At 41.9% G+C, this 17,863-nt stretch overlaps 1 protein-coding gene across 3 annotated transcripts in view; it reads left to right on the top strand.

Moving 5' to 3' along the window:
• Positions 1-17,863, top strand: part of CASR (calcium sensing receptor) — an 88,875-nt gene that overhangs the window by 44,943 nt on the left and 26,069 nt on the right. For all 3 annotated transcript variants that reach the window (XM_086882773.1, XM_086882774.1, XM_086882772.1), the window contains 3 exons: positions 1,370-1,807; positions 10,062-10,368; positions 13,161-14,042. In XM_086882773.1, coding sequence (XP_086738899.1) covers positions 1,623-1,807; positions 10,062-10,368; positions 13,161-14,042 — 1,374 coding nt within the window. In that variant the 5' untranslated portion in view covers positions 1,370-1,622. The remainder of the gene's footprint in view (positions 1-1,369; positions 1,808-10,061; positions 10,369-13,160; positions 14,043-17,863) is intronic.

The raw sequence follows: 17,863 nt of genomic DNA, 5'->3' as shown, positions 1-17,863 counted from the left end.
GGACCACATGCTGATACCTAGACATATCTTGATATCTAGCCAAAGATTTGACTGCCCTTGCCAATAAAAATGCACTTGTTCAAGCCAGGCCCAAAGAATAGTTTAGAGTGGACCCGCCACAGAGAATTGCAGTGTCTGCCCAGCTAATTGCAGTGACCACAGAGGCATGAGAACAACAGAAGCCTTGTCCCTCCTCTCTCATTGACTGCTGCATATGAACCTTCATTGTAATGAAAATGTATGAAATAGTTCCACATGCTTGGTGATCATACAGCATGCATGATCATCCAGACTGCTAACAGAAGCCTCATGATCGCAGTTTTTCCTTGCAGTAACTCTTTATTTGACCTAGGTGAAGATCAAATCCATATAGCTTCATTTAGTGATAATAAGTCAGCCTCATAAAAAGGTTCTCAGCACTTAAAAACTCTGGATGACTTGCTTCAGAAATTAATTGTCCTCAGAATTAGCAATGTATGCCTAGCTTCTACTCTAAATTTGACTAACTTCAGATTCTTACTACTAGCTTTTAGACCTGTTTCAAATAGGCTGAAGAGCTGTTCATTGTGAATTTTCTGTGCTGTCTCCTCTCCTGTAGCCATAGCCATTTTTATATGCCATAATTAAGTTAGTTCTTCATTTGGGAGGCCTGTAGACATGCTGCAGGGAAAATGTATTGAGCATGGAGAAGCTGCAGTATTTTTCATCCCCAGGAAACAGACTTCAAAGGCTGCTATAGCTAAGCTTTCAATGGCATGATTGCCGAACCTTTCAAGTCTTCATGATTCATTATGGAGAAGTATCTTGGTTTCAAATGCTTCCCTGGAATTCATTCTCCCTTTCAAAGCAAAAGAACTCTTTCTGGGGACCTTGTTTTATTTTTAGCAAGGATAAGTTCAAAGTCAGAGGGTTAAGAATGATCAGTGGACAGTAGATGAAGGACCAACACCAAAAGATTATTATGGTTATTTGCTTAAGAGAAGGGCTTGATTCTTACTGCATTTGATGCTCCCTTATTCCGTACTTGCCCACCCAGGTCTCACAGTGTGCTCTGTTCATGAACACTGATCAGATCACAGGTTTTACAGCATCTGCTATGACCAGGATCACACAGAACCATAGGAAGATTAAGCAACCCACCTTAGGTATGTGGCAGAGAATCAGGCATCTGACACTGTTTGAGGAGGTGTGGCTGTGCCACCAGGGTGCCTAATGACTTTGCCAAGGTTGTGATATGTCCCAGGTGGGTTGTTGAGTGGGGGCAGCTTCAGGGGCATACTGGGGGCTTGGATTGACAAAGCAGAACCATCATGGCAATGTGGGGTCCTGGTGTATAGCTGGAATCACTTTTCAAATCTTTCCCTTACAGTTCTCAGAGATGGGCTCTCCATAATGCTTCAGTTATGAAGGAAGAAGGACAGCTGAATTTTTTTTTTGCAATGGAGAAGACAGAGGGAGAAACACCAGCACTGTGGCTCCCACCTTCTTGCTTATCTCCCTGCCAGCATGTGCCCCAAATCCTCTCTGTGCTGTATTAAGGAAAGGAAAAGCTTTGACATCTGCTTTCTTGCATCATCTTTTCCAATTCTGCATCCTATAACCCCCTGGTGAAAAGAGGAACAATGACTTCATATAGATGCTGCTTGATTCTTTTGCTGTTTACCTGGAACACTGCTGCCTATGGGCCAAACCAACGGGCGCAGAAGAAGGGAGACATTATTCTTGGAGGATTATTCCCCATTCATTTTGGAGTGGCTGCTAAAGACCAGGATCTAAAATCAAGGCCAGAATCAGTGGAATGTATAAGGTAAGCTGGTATAATGGAAAACAAAAAGTTTTAGTGGGGAAGTTTTCATGTTTCTTGACTTTAAATTATGTAAATATGGTCTGTAATCTGATGCTTGCAATTGGAAGGCATGATGTAAATAATGGAAAAAAAAATATGTGTATGTTAAACAGTAACACAAATACTATTTGGACACTAAAAGAGGGCAATCTTTGTACTACCTGCAGCTGCCAAAACATTAATATACTGATCTATGTGGCCATTCACAGGGAACATTTGAATAGTATCTGAAAATTAGCTTCCCTAGCAGGACAGAAAATTACCAACAGTGCCCTTTAGCTCATTTGATTAAAGTAATGCGTGGCCAATTTTTTGTCCAGTTCTGCCTGTCGTCTCCTAACACTTTACAAAATGTTAAGTTGCCTAAACAAGTGAATAGGTGAAAGTCACCTTCTTCTCACCAGATAGGTCACAGCTTTTGAAAAATCCCAGTGTCTCTTTTGTAAAAGTCCCAGTTTGAGCCTAGGCTTTTCTCACTCAGAGTTGTTCTCTTTTTTGTAAACAACACATCTGTGTTTTGTCTTAAGTGTTTGGGAGTTAACTTTGGAGTGAGAAATGCACATGAAAAGAATTTCTCTTATTATTAAAGTGTAGACATTTTTATGATGAAACATGAGGAATTTTAACATTACAAGCCTGCACACAATACACAGAACAAGTGAAAAGTATGGCAGAAGCTGATTGCAACTGGAACATCATATAAACAAAGTATGAGAAATTCACGTGGATTTCCATCATGACAATGCATGGGAAAACAGTGTTATAGGAGTTTCTCTGTTATCACATGTGAAGAACTGTGTATCTGGAGTTATTTGGACCTCTCATCCTAGGCTGGGGATCTAGTACAGTTTTGTTGCAGGTATTGCAGATGTTGCAGGCAATGAAGGATGGCTGAGAGCATTCCTGTTACACTCACAGATTTCAGGTGTGGTTTCCCACTGAGACACTGAGCAAGACACGTCCATCTAAGTTATGAGATCATCCCCAGAACCTGTCATAGGGAGCATACACAAATGTCAATAACCAGGAATTATTTTGGTTTCTTCCATGCATGCACAGGAAAGTCATGAATTAAAGGTACATGCAATGTCTATTTCATGGAGTAAGAATCTCTGCCAACTTTTCAGCATGTTTTTTCTTTCTCTCCCAAATGCATAATTTTAAAAGTGGAATGCTGGAAAGCAATGGATGTTTTCAGCTCTATTGTCTTCTTCTCCTGCTCCAGCTGGCAGGCAGGCCAATGCAGATATTTGCAAACTAAACAGTTTTCATTTCTGTCGACTCTGGGTCAGCCTCAGTGACTGTCTTGACATGGTCACATTATTGGAAGAGATGGCTGGAATCCATGGATTTGTTCCATCAAAAGTACTACAAATGTGTGGTTGTCAGAAGGCATGTTAATGAGGTAACACTGCCAAAAACAGGCAAATCCTGAAAAGCCAGACTAGCTGTCTTAAGGGCACAATGGGAGATCCTTCTGGGTGGCATTCAACCTGCTAAAAGGTATCCTCCAGCTGAAATTCACCTGGATAAAATCCCTGTTCTTCTTACCCTTGCACCAAGAAGATATAAATGCAAAAGAGAAAAAAAAGGTGTCTGCAGAGGCAGGCATTTGTGGCACATATCAGTGATTTCATAAATTGTGAGCTGATAGTATAATGCAATTGGAGAAAGAATGAAGGTCAGAGAAGGTAAAAAGAAACCACAAAAGGAACAAGGGGATTATTTGACCAGAAATAACTGGAAGTTGCTTCATAACACACATCTTTACCAGAAATTGTCCATTTGCAGAAAATATTTAATTCAAAAGAGGTTTGATTGAGAAGAATATTTGAGATTGGTCATCAGGTTTTAATGATGGAGGTAATAAATTCGTGGGAATGTTTGTATGTATTCCTTGTTAATGGTACACATCAAATTGAGAGCAGATATTTTTCCTGAAAGGATTTTCTAGTTTAAGCAGTATTGAAGTCAGATAATTCCTCCTGCTGGAGTCTTACAGAAATCTCTCAACACAACCATTGGTGGTCATTTTTGGTTTTGGACCCTGTGATCAGGCATTAGGCTGTGGCAGGGTTGTGTATGCTGACTCTAAGAGTCCAATACATTCTTCAAGTTGTTTGCTAAAACCTTACATTATTATTGTGTGAGTTTCCTAAGTTACAGGCAACTGACTGGTATGGAATTAACAAACTTATATTTTTGGGGGCAGAAAAAAAAAAAAAAAATAGATTCTAGTTTCTTCACAAACTAAATCTCCCTGATCTTGTACTGTCAAAAACTTCTATAGGATGGGAAATTCATAGATTAGCAAATCAGATAGAGATCCATAGGGAAGCAAAAATGTGATTGTACATGGTCAAACCAAAGGTGCTAAATCTACACTATACCTTTACCTGCCCTTTTCGCCCTTCTCTGAGCCTTTTCCAGCACTGCTGTATTTTCTCAAAGCTGAAGCTAGTAAGTTTTATACCTGCCCCTTTTCCAGATGGCTGCATACAGCTTTTAATCTCTTTACTACGTAGAAAAATGTGTCTCATATCACATAAGGAAATTAGACCCAGTTCACTCTGGGATAATGAGCATCCTCACTCTCTCCTCATCCTCTCTTGCAGCAGCCAGTCATCAGACCATATGAAAAGCTCCACAAGAAGACTTAAGGATCCCACTGAAATCCTGTGGGTGGTCTATATTAGAGTTCAGAATCAAGCAACTTAAGATAATGTGGTTTTCCACTCTTTTGAGGACTGTTCAGCCTGATCAGAGCTGTTTGGACATTTTACTGTGTTCAGTGCCATACCTGTGCTCCCAAACAGGGTTTCCCAGAGGATGGGACAGTTGAGGCTTCTCAAAAAGGATAAGACAGCTTTCTCTCCACTTTCTCAGTTTTTTATGTTCTTCATACTTTTGCGGCTCAGCACCTTTCTCTCCAGCTCAGCAAATATCCTGGCCTGAACTTACTGTGCATACCTGGCATGTGATTATTTAGAAACTATATACATAACTCAGCAGTGAAAAAAGAAGGGAACAGTAACAATCTGTTCCCCATTCTTTTTGTGCTGTTGTAACTGAAAACACATCCTTGTGCTCTAAATATCAAATTGTAGAGTATGAAGTGAAAACCTACCCGTGATTTTGCCACACCAAATGTCAGGTAGGAATACACACAAAATGAGAGAAGTTTTATTTCCCGTTTGTTGTTTCAGCAGTCAAGGATCCTGCATTTGATATAAATGCACCTCCTGTTTTTGTATGCCTCAGGTGCTGCTGCAGCAACTTTCCTTATAACATTTGCTGATGCATATCTGATGTGTGCAGTGGAGGCAGAGACTGAGCACAGCACAAGCAAGCTCTGACCCCCATTCCATTCCCTGTCAGCACCTCCAGAGGCCTATTCATAACCTGATTTCTCTGCCCCTTCTTGATTTCAGGGAGATTAGCATTTCCCTGTATTCTGATAATTAGTCTAGCCAAGGTCCCACACTGTGACACAAAGCTTTCAAGCTGTGAAACTGTGGTGAGACATTGTCCCCACGTCACAGTGCAAGACTTCAAAGAGCATGGCTCCAGGACTCTTTAGCCCACTGAGTTTCTCTGTCCATCTGAGAGAACAGAATTTTAATTCTAGCCCTTGCCAGACGTATTTGCTAATCCCATTGCAGACCTGAATGTATAACAAGATATTTGGAATCTGTTCCCTAAGACGTAATTATATAGTTTTCTCTCTCTTCCATTCACCTTCTGAATTGTAATTTTTTAATTTTTGATTTTCTTTGTTCTGCATAATTCCCCTCACCCACAGTCCTTGATGGTAAGAGTGGTAAGCAATTCATTATACCTATGACTGCAGGAATCCAGCAAATGAAGGTCTCCCCCTTGCATAGCTTAGAAATAACAGTGGTAGTAGCAGCAATAACATGCAATTAATGTACTGGAAATCTAGAGAGGACAGAGAAATTAGTATGTGCATGCAACCACATGAGAGAGAAAGAGGAGTGCTGGCGTGATCAAAAGGTATATGCAGGCTTTGCCACCATGTCTAAGTACCTGTCAGGTATGGGAGGGTAAGTGAAAGCTGTATTCAGAGCTTTCACATCACTTTCTCCTTTTCTTGCTTCATATTCCATTGCTTAGTACCTTGCAAGTGTGATAAATGAAGGTCATAAATACCCATGAGGCTGTGAATTATTTCTTTCTGGAGACTAGCAAGGATCAGGACCAATTTTCCTGCTGGATCCAGACAGTAAGAGCAGTTAAAACCAAACCATACAAACAGGGGATGGAGCTATGGGGAGCTTAAACCATGCAGACAGCTTGTGCCTCTTAATTTGCATAGCCTTGCTTTGAAACATTGACTGGGACATTTAAGCCATCCTGAGCACCGTTTGGCAGACATGTTTAGTTCCTAGCAAACTGGTCTGCTGCACAGCTGTCCTCTGCAGAGGACAGAGTTACAGTGAAGTATCATTTCCAATTTCTCTCTCCCAGTTTGTGCTCCTCCTTGGGAATAGGAAGATCAGTGGGTTGATAGTGGGTTGAATGCTCTGAGAGGTGGGAGAACAAGTATCAGAACGGAAACCTTTAAGGAAGGAGTGCAAATAAAAATTCCCCTCTACACCTGTGGGCTCTGAATTATTTACATTAAACTCTCATTTAGAGCTTAATGGCCACTTTTCATAGCACCACATCTCACAAAATGCAAGGCTGTGTGAACATACCTGTAAAGTAATACGGCAGAAAATGAGCTTTGGAGGCTGCTTCTTTTCCATCAAGAAAATACCAGTGGCTATTTAAATATTCTGGAAATCTAATGAAAGCTTGCTTGTGATAGTAAATACTGTACAGTTTCTTTATGGAAATTACCAGTCAAATTTCTGCATGGTTGACAGAGCATTCCAGTGACTGATCGTATTAATCACAGCAGCAGCATAGCACAGGAGGTCAGCTGCATCAGTGGGACCTACTGCCAGGTTCAAAGGCTGCTCTTAGCAATCCCTCATGTACACACCAAGGCAAGAGGAACCTATCTGCAGCCTCTTGCTGGGATCTTACAGTATAGTGGGAGAGAAATTGTCCACAAAATATCCATTCATAGAAACTGAAGGGTCTTGCTTCATTTAGAGCAGTTTGGCAGCACTGCCTTTGTCTGACTATATCTGTGTTACGGGACTGATGCAACACTGTCTCAGATGGCAGAGTGACAGCTTCTCTGAAGATCTATCAGATGTTAGAGAATACAGAGTGAGGAGTGCTGTCTTCATCCCATCTGATCCCCTCCTCCTGAGCTGCTGATGCTGCTGTCAGCAGAGGTCCAAGTGAAGAGAACCTCACATCTCTTACCTAGGTTAGTTTAAGATAAATTATTGAAAGCATTTCCAAGATACTTTGGAGTTTACCTCCCAGAAAACAGCCCCTACTCTCCTTTCCCTCCAGAATGAAATTATTCCAAATTCAAGTATATGAACTAGAGGCCTTATACTGTAAATATAACCAGGAGCATATGTCAGAAAGGAAAACAAAAGCAACTGTGTATCATGGGCCTTAGTCCGCATCAACTGAATTAAATGCCAAATATTTCTTTGAAGTGAAGGGTAAGATGATCCAGTTCACTGCTTTCAAAGATACTATCTGAAGATACCACCTTGTGGCATTTTAAAAAAATAAAGCCAAATTCCTTTCAAGCAGGCAAAATAATTTTGTGTCATACTTCACCTGTATAATTTAAAGTGAGAAGGCTTAAATTTGCTTTTACATAAACTCAAATGCGTGAAGCTTTTCCCAGTAGTATAGTGGTATATTTGAATTTCCCAGCATAAATATATGTATATATATAAATATAAATATAAATATAAATATAAATATAAATATAAATATAAATATAAATATAAATATAAATATAAATATAAATATAAATATAAATATAAGTATAAGTATAAATATAAATATATTTCCCTTTAAATATAGAAAAAGTGATCAGATTTTTCTCTTTTACATGAGGAGCCTGAATATGGCTCCTTGCTTCAAATCCTATTCATATCAAAAATATCTGTAAACACATGTAGCTTTTTAAAAAGATGTGTCACAAAACCCTTCCTTCTTTCCATTTATCCCAGTGTGCATTACTGACCACATGAGGCAACAAATGGTGTGCCCAACACATCTTCTGCCTGTACACAGCACTCACTGACTCAATCCCTCTGAGCCTTGCCCTTTTATTTCAGAGCTCTCTCATTGCATCTCATTCCTTAATGGTTTGGAGCTAGAGCAAAAAGTATTATAAATGACCAAATTACTTCTCTCAGTAAACCACACTCCCATGCTTCTAAAGACTAATTTTCATAAAGCTAACTGTCCCTTTGGTAATAAGTTATAACTAAAGACTCAAACTTTTTGACCTGAAGAGATCTGTACTGAAATTGTGCTGCCTGGGCTTTGAGGTATAACCTCGGAGCTGATCCTCATTTGGAATTTGGCCAAAGATGTCTGGAGAGGTGAAGTCAAGTTGAATAAATGAAGTTTTTAAGACTTAAAGATAAACCTTAGATGTGATATCTTTAGAAATTCTGACCCCAGATGAATCAGATAAAACTCCTGGAATGGAAGTAATGTGGCTTTGTTCATTCAGCTTTGAAAAAGTCAGACATAGCTAACATCAACTTTGGAAGCAATTAATTTAATCCAGCAATTAAAAATGTTCAGGTCATATATCTCAGAGATTGAATGGTTGTGATTTCATGAAGTTTGTCTTTAGAAATCTTCACCTTAGTAATGGAAGCATTTCTCTAAGCATTTCAAAATGTAACTCTTGTGAAATGTATGATTTACCATTTCATATAGAATCCATTCTTGGGCAGGCTATTTTCCCAGGCTTTTTCAGTTTTGGGGCCCATCACTTTTCCCGGTGGATCTCAAGCATAACAGCATTGACACTTTCCTGTTTTCACCTGCAACTCTGCACAAAACTGCAAACTAACTGGTATCCTGACCCATAGTGCATTCCAAGGAAGGGCAGGTTTCAGCTGATGAAAGATTCTGCCATTCCAGCTGCATTTCCCTAAAACACAGCAGCCTCACAGGCACACAACTGGTTGTGTTACAGGGTAACTTCATAGAAAAAAACAGAGTAAAACTTCAGAATAATACAGATCAAAGGTACTTTCATGCTGCTGCTTTCCACGAAGAAGTGTCTTTCCTTTTTGGATAAGCAATCATCCTGCTTCAGCTTCTTCCACTGCCAGGCTACTGATGCTATAAACAGGGACTCCCAGCTCCTGCAGGACAGTTGCCACCAATCTGCAGCTCCATGCACAGGTGCAAGATAATCAGAAAACTCAGCTTCTCCATCTTAGAGGAGTCTTCAAAAAACAGTTTCAGTTTCACAGGCCAGCTCTGAGGGCATCTTCTGAGTTCGTGTCTAAAGCAAATGTGTGAGAGAATGATAATAATAAGAAAAGTTAGTCCTTCAGTGGAGGCGCTGAAGTAGCTAATTAACAAGTTACCAGTTTGCACTAGGACTTATATTTATAGCATGTCTCTGTTCTCTGGTATGAGCAGTGTGACTGTGCTCTCTTTCACAAAGTGAACGGTGTCATGTGAGGCCAAATTTCCCTGAGCAGCTCCCTGGCACCTCTGCATCCAGCAGCATGCCAGTGCTGTGGCTCAGCCTGCTCTGCCTGCTCAAAAGCAGGGGCAGCTGATGCACTCCAGGAGTATCCCTGAGCCTAAGATCATCACTGGCAGCATCAGCACAGGCTTAGCAGACACTGCCATCTGCATTCAGAAACATGTCAGAGGAGCTTGGAAGCAAACCTGGTTGGTGTAGCTTTCAGTCAGAGGATCACAACATCCATTTCCTCAGGGGTAATGAGATCAGGTTTAGGGTCCCTGAGCACAAGGGACAGGACAGAGTCATCACTCCAGACATGCTGTCTTTCAACTTTCCCAGATTTTAGGGGACTTAGTAAACTTCACCTCTGGAGTGAGTGCCCAAACCAAAAAGTTGAAAGCCAGAACTAAAACCTCATAGCATAAACAGACATCTTCTGAAACCAGTAGAGACAAAAGCAAAACTTTCCAAGTTTAGTAGGATGCAAGAAATAGCTTAAGTTGCTTTTGCCTTTTGTATGTGGAATTTTTCAGTCTGCCTCATTCTTGGTCTTGCTTCCTCTGTTTTCCTCCTTCTCACTCTATTTTGTTTTTATTTTTGCTCCCCCAGGTATAATTTCCGAGGCTTCCGCTGGCTCCAGGCTATGATCTTTGCCATAGAAGAAATAAATAGTAGTCCAACTCTCCTTCCCAACATGACCCTGGGATACAGGATATTTGACACTTGCAATACAGTCTCGAAAGCCCTGGAGGCCACACTGAGTTTTGTGGCCCAGAACAAGATAGACTCCTTGAACCTGGACGAATTCTGTAACTGCTCAGAACATATCCCTTCCACCATTGCAGTCGTGGGAGCAACTGGCTCTGGCATCTCCACTGCTGTGGCCAATCTGCTGGGACTCTTTTACATACCTCAGGTACGCTTCCATCTCACTTGTTTAGGTTACAGAAGACACTGCTTCTCTACTCTGTGGAGATTAAACAGAGATTGCTTCATCTTTGCCATTTCCAATAGAACTTTAAGGAGAGAAAAAATAAAGTGGGGGGTGGGAGGGGGGGGAGCGTCATTGTTATGATAGAAATGTATCTTGCTAGTACTTTGCAGTCCCCAAATACAAAGGCTACTGAGCAGCCATAATAACATTTGGCCAACAGCAACCTAGTCTAGGAGGACTGGAGCCCTCTAGAGTGGTTTAGTCTGTGAATACAGGTATTTTAGGTCAGTCAATGACAGTTGCCAGCCCTGACACCTTTGCTGTGTCATTACTTCACAGTAGTGACTCTCTAGTCTGGTCCAGCTCCCACAGAGCCCATTTAGGGTAGAGCTTAGTCATTGCCAGCTACTCTTTAGGTCTCCCAGCCTCTCTGATCATTCCTGTAGGTGACCTGTAAAGCTGTTGCTTATGCTGATCAGATGCTGTGGAGGTTTCTTCTGAGCTGACCTGCCTTTCCTTTGCCCTAGGGCATCCAAAACAATGTTTGCGAAATCATGTGGATATGCCCCTTGTCCCAAAGTCATCTGTGCAGTGACGTGGTTGTGCCAATTCCTGTGTCACAGCATCCTTTGGGTTGCATTCTGACTCTACTGGAGCCAGTGCCATCATCCACAGTCTCATTCTTTTGTCTGAGAGGCTTCTTGATTTGCCAGGATCTTAAGAAAAGTACAAGGCTGGCTTAATGTTGTTGCTCTTGATTTTAGATTTCTACACTGAAGTCAGCTTTGGAAAGCTTGGCCTTATCCATTTAAGTGTTACCTTGTATAGCCTAACACATCCAATCCCTCTTCCAAAATTAATAGAGGTGCCAGAGCTCACAAGAGCTCTTATAACAAGATTGTGTCAGAATGTGCTCTCAGTCTGTCCTGAGAAATTTATCTTTGCTTCAGCCAGGGCTCAAATTCCCATCTGCACCATGAATGAAGTAGGAAGGATTCTTGATTGCCCTGTGCACAGTGATATATCTTGTCTGTTGAGTCTTATCAGTCTTATCAGAATCCTTTGCAGAGTCTGAAAAACTGGACATTTGGCCTCTGAGCAGGCCAAGAATGGTTTAAGCTGTGCTATCTGGTTATTGTCCAGAGTGGCATTGAAGCTGGCATGTAATAAACACCCTGATGACATCTTACGGTGCATTGGTGATTTACAGACCACATTTCCAGGTGAACAAGGGCAGCTGAGCAGGGTTGGTGAGTTCAGCTGAACATAAGAGATGTTTGCAGTTCTCAGACTTTCTCTTTAAACAAAGAATGACATTTGTCCTGTGAGGCAGTAGCCTTACCTAGAGGCTGCAGAAAAGGGTAGATGTCAGGAGGTTCAGTTCTGGAACGAAGTCTCAGCCAGGTGGTTGAAGCATGACAGCTGAAAGCAGGCTTTTAGACTGGCAGGTGTTGGGTAGAATTGCCACAGCCATTTATAGCAAGGTCATTAGCAAATCCAGGCTTATTAGGCCCTGCATTTCAGTAGGAGTTGATGGTGTATTTTACAATTAATGTACGGCTCATTACTCATTCTGTTGACGTAGACACTGAAAATGTTAAAACTTCCATTCTGTTTCTCAGTACCTCACCTCAGGGTCCCCTTACAGCACATGTGGCAGTGGCACACATTGCCTGTACCTCCTGGCAAAAGGTTGATGGGGGTGAGAGTAGCACTGGGCAAGAGCCTGTCCAGGGGAGAGTGAAAGGAGGATTTACTCCTGCGGCCCTTGAAACTGCACTGTGAGACCTCCTTTTCTTTCTTCTTGCAGAAACATTAAATAACAGAGTTCAAAGATAAGGTTTTCTGTAAATTTTCACTTTGTACTAAATGAACTGTTTATGGAAGACTTTTTCAAATGAGAGTCAGTCCTGAAGAATTCAGATACCAGTCTCAAAATGTGTTTTAGAAGTTCTCCAGATCTTTAAAATGTTATTATCTGGGGTTTATGGTTTTCTTTCTACTTGTAGATAACTCTAATTCTATCTTAAGAGCATGTGGCACTTGTTCTGATTAGGAAAATAAAATACTTCTTGATAGTTTTAGAAAAAGAAATAAAATTCCATTTTAACCATAAAACATGGTGGCTTATGAAGCATGGACTGCCCACTGTCTTTTTTGCTGATTCTGGCCAGCAGTTGGGAAACACTGCTAAAGTAGCATTACCATAACACTCTGCAGGATCAAGGAGGTTGATATACATCATCACATTCTTCCTATGTTAATTGACAGGGATTATATATAAATGGCATGTGGTGTCTGATGGAGCCTTTTTAAGGATGGGGATGGATGTCAAAGGCAAGGAGAGAAAGACAGAGTAGCTTTGGAATGGAAATACTGTCCTGCTGTCTCATGTCTGGTTCAGGACAGAGAAAGCCTATTTTGTCTTAATTCAGTGTATTGCCCTCATCTATCTAGATGGCACATTCTTTTTATTTCTGGATTTGACAGAAATCTTTGCCATTCCTCCAGTCTAGTGTCCATTTCTCTCTCCCTCAGATCCTTGACTTTGCAGGTGGGCACAAGCTGGCTCTAGCCTCTGAGGTCTGAGCAGCTGCTCCTGTATGAGTGCCTCTGTAGGATAGGCTAGAAGAATGTGCAGGCCCTCAGAGTGCATCACCTGCAAACACAGACTAAGAAAATGTGGTTGACAGTGGTGCTAGGTAAATGCAGGCAATTTATTTCAGGCATTTCACTTTAATGGTGTGTTTTGCTCGTTTGCTGTGCTCTGACAGGTCAGCTATGCCTCATCCAGTCGTCTCCTGAGCAATAAGAACCAGTTCAAGTCCTTCCTGCGCACAATTCCCAACGATGAGCATCAGGCCACAGCCATGGCAGACATCATCGAGTACTTTCGCTGGAACTGGGTGGGAACAATTGCAGCTGATGATGACTATGGCCGGCCAGGGATTGAAAAATTTCGGGAAGAGGCAGAGGAGAGAGATATCTGCATTGATTTTAGTGAGCTCATCTCCCAGTACTCAGATGAAGAGGAGATCCAGCAGGTGGTAGAGGTCATCCAGAACTCCACAGCAAGAGTGATTGTTGTTTTTTCCAGTGGCCCAGATCTGGAGCCTCTCATTAAAGAGATTGTCAGGAGAAACATCACTGGCAAGATCTGGCTGGCAAGTGAGGCCTGGGCCAGCTCTTCCCTAATAGCCATGCCGGAGTTCTTCCGTGTCATTGGCAGCACCATCGGGTTTGCACTGAAAGCAGGACAGATCCCAGGCTTTCGTGAGTTCCTGCAGAAGGTGCATCCCAAGAAGTCCACCAACAACGGCTTTGCCAAGGAGTTTTGGGAGGAGACATTTAACTGCTATCTCCCTGATGGGTCCAAAAATTCTCCTGCTTCAGCTTCCTTCCACAAGGGACATGAAGAGGGGCTGGGAGCTGGAAATGGAACGTCTGCCTTCCGACCTCCGTGCACGGGGGATGAGAACATCACTAGCGTGGAGACACCGTACATGGACTACACACACTTGCGGATATCCTATAATGTGTACTTGGCAGTGTATTCCATTGCCCATGCCTTGCAGGATATTTATACCTGTACCCCTGGGAAGGGACTCTTCACCAATGGGTCCTGTGCAGACATAAAGAAGGTGGAGGCATGGCAGGTAAGCCTTTCGATATGCCTGCAGAAGGAAAGAGAAGCTGTCCCAAACGCCCTTTAGGGTGCCTTTCACAATCCTGGGTCTCAGACACAGCATAAGGCTCCTGGGATGCAGTGTGTGACTGTGTCTGAGGTAGGTGCATGTCCTCACCATAAGGTAAGTTCGACTAGGCCTGCAGTCAAAGGGGCTTAAACCAGGTTAAATTTTCTTGCATTTGCTGCGGGCCAAAAGTGCACACACAGACAATTACCACAGCCTGGCTGACGCAAGGTAACTTGATCATATATTGAGCCTTACATAAACAAGAGGGCCTGGGGAGAACACATAAACAAGGAAAACAGTTTTTAAAGTTCATTTTCTTTGGCAAGCTTTATATCTTTTGCAATCCCACAGCAATTTTCCATAGAGGCTGTATTTTTTGCCTCACAGTTTTAAGCTTATATAGGATCAAAATAAAGAAGATTGAGTAATGGAGGAAAATAATGTGTGGCTCTTGGGCAGAAAATAGATAGCTGCCTTTATTTGGCAGTGCTATTTGTGAATTGATGAAATTATACATGACTTAGTCCCATTTACCCATTCATTCAATGCATCCTGCCCGCTGCCACATGGATCATATTCTGGCATTTTGTCTTCTGATCCTTTATGTATGCTCTACCTTACTTGGTGTTTGATCGTGCTATCCAATGTGGTATTCACTTGGTATCTACTAGTATCTAGTATCTACTGCATTCTTAACACAATTAGCATGGACTATCAAGTGATGGTATGTCAGATATGTAGAAAATTCTGTCTGCCTCATTCTGGTTGTCACAAAACGCTTGAGCCCAAACACACCTCAAATCAGAACAACACAGGTGAATAAATGGAGGATCACTTCCCCATTTGCATGGCTATTTTCCTCTCTTTGGGATAGTCTAACCAAAACAAAGGCTGTCCTTGCCACAAAGTGCAGAGGTCAGGTCACATTCAGATATGGGAACTGCAGTTTTGTTCCTGTCTAATCTCAGTTAACTCAAAAATATCAGTCAGATCGAAGTAAAAGGCTTTGTCTTGGCATTTATGGGAAACTTGCACTGCTCTAGGTGCCTGAATAGGTTTCTCAAAACCACTTTACTTGGAGTTGATGAGCGCAAGGTTTGACCCTGATTTAGAGGAATCCTGCAATTGCTGGCTGTCTCCAAAGTTTCTGTCTTTCAAAGCTATTCTGCTTTTCAGGAAAATACTGGCAGAAATGGGCAAGTCAGACAGATTTAGCTTTCACTGTTGTCAGTAAAAATGAACCAGAATAAATGTAGTTTAATTCATTCCTTTCTGCCTTGTCAGCTTGGAAAGTAAAGCTGGATACTCATGCCATTGCAAAGTAAAATAATGTGTTTGTTGAAGATTCCATGGTTGGAAGAATGATCTCTCATTTCTGTGTTGCTTGTCGGGTGTTGTTGAAGGATATACACATCGAAATGTAAAGCATCCTGCTGATCTGGGCATTTGGATATACATACCTGCCTGAGAGGAGGGAATCAGCATCAAGAAGGAGTATGTATGTAGAGAATAACCCCACTGGGCAGGAACAGAGAGCGCTACAAAGGAACAGACTATACTTATAATCACCATCATATGGTGGCTTTCAAGCCCACTTGTGCATTTTTTTCACTTTGTTTCAAAATCAAACACATGAATAGCAGGAAAATGCCAAATTTGTGTGCACAGCTACTTCATACCAGGAATTGCAGCTCATTACCTTCAGGAAGCTTTCCTCCGCCCTGGGAGTAATGAGTTCACCTCACAAACATGCAGCCTCCAGCGTTTCCAGAGTGGTTTTCAGACAACCACACAGACAAAAATCTTTCTAGTGAAGTCAGTCTCATTTGTGGTGGTACTTCTGTCAGTGTTCACTGCCTGCTCCCTTTGTCACAGTCAGGTCAGGGTTTTCTTGATGGGAAGTGACCTGAGAGAGCAAGGACAGTGCTAGGAGCCCCCCCATACCTGGACTGGAAGGCAGCTGCTCATGGTGTGTGCAATTACTGGCCAGGTGCTGTGTGGTACAGATAAGGTGAACCTGCTGAACTTGTGGCTCCATTAGCCTGAGCTCCTGTCTGGAGCAGCCCTTGCCAGCAGGGTCAGTGGCTGGGGAGCAAAAATTATACATTCCACAATTTAATTATGTACCATTTAATTTTGTAGCCTTTCAGTGGTGTTCTCCTATTAACATGTATGAGTTTTTATTGTTGTTTGCTAACTGCTAATTTTATGTACTTATAACACAAATCTTTTGGGGGATGTGTTCTGTATCATTTGTGGAGGGTGCTTGTGCAGGTCCATATATAAGCACAGGATTTTTACCTCAGTGATCAGTTAATTTGAAATGGACAGTCTAGCACAAATCACTGTGAGTTGGTTAAACTGAGTGAACTTCTTCTATTAAGAATTTACTATCTATAGTTTACGAAGACTCTAGGAGTGTTTCAGCATGGGGAGTGTAGGATTTTTGTCTCCTAAGGTGAAAAATAAAATACTACCAACCTTCATGTTTACTTATTTATAGCTACTTGTTTAACCGTTTGCTCATTTTCTCCACCTGGGCCAGCGATCTGTGACGGATCCTGTCCATAAACCCAGTCTTGCTTCCTTTTGTTTTACCAGTGCCCCTGAAGCTGGCTATGGGCATTCCCAGTGGAGATGGGACTGGCCAGCCCAAGCTGTCCAGCTGCCCAGCATGTGCAGAGATGCAGGCACAGGCAGAGCTGGCAAGCAGGCAGGACAGCTTCTAGGCTGTGCCATGGGGAACCTGGGCCACTCATTCCACATACAGAGCTGGCTAGGGAATTCAGAATCCTTTATCTGAAAATGGGGCAGCTGGCACTTCAGAACTCTGCAGAAAATTGCAGATTTTATTAGGATGTCTGTGCTGCCCTTATTCTGAGCGATCTGAGCTGTCTTGTTTTAAGAATCTACGCTGCTGCAAGGCAGAAGATAATCAAGGTGCACACCTTTGCAAGATGCCTGCAAAGGACAGACAGTATTGTCTGCATCTGCCATTGTGTGCTGCACGATATTGAACAAGATGAGATCAGTTAGTTCTTTTTGCACTGTTTCGTTCAGGTAACAGAAAGATCCAGGGCAATCCCAAGCAAAATGTATCAATTCTGTTACTTTGGGGCAAGGCAAAATTTTACAATAAACACTAAGATTTAAAGTGCATGGGTGCAAATAGTACAACAGAAAAAAATCCTCCTAAAGGTTTCTAATATATCTGGCTGTCAAAAGACTACTCCCTTCTGCAGGGGAGTTGTGACATTTTAGGAGTCTGTATCAAGTAGAGATAATTCTGTGCATTGCTCTGGTTCATGGACTTGTCTACCCCAAACACAGGCTCTCCCATAAGCCACAGAATGGAAGTGGGAAGTTCCAAGTGGCAAGAGGTGGAATACATGCTGAGATCTGCTGTATTGATTCAACTGCCTCTATGTCAAAATTCCCTACATTTTTTACCTGTTTCTCCATAGATGCTTTAACAATCCGGTTTTGAAGCCCTTTTTTCTTAATATCTTCCCTGATAATATTTCTCAAGTCCCTCAAGTTCCTTCATTTTCTTAGTCAAATAGCTCATGAGGCTATTTCTGTGGCCACTTCTAGGAAAAAGTCCATCTGTTCTTTTTTCAGTTCCCCTCTGAGCATTTACAGGAGCCTCTCCGGTGTCTCTCTCTTGCTACAAACACTGTGTGGTCCTGTAAAAAAATCAGGAGAAAACTAATAGGGAATCCTAATCTATCCTTCAGAGCAAATATTTCCTGCTTCATATTATTTCTGATAAGATAAAAAAC

This window comes from Cyanistes caeruleus, chromosome 3 (assembly GCF_971803275.1).
Source record: "Cyanistes caeruleus chromosome 3, bCyaCae1.hap1.1, whole genome shotgun sequence".
NCBI classification, from domain to species: Eukaryota; Metazoa; Chordata; class Aves; order Passeriformes; family Paridae; genus Cyanistes; species Cyanistes caeruleus.
Note: the sequence above shows the minus strand (reverse complement) of the source record. Positions and strands in the feature narration are given on the sequence as shown.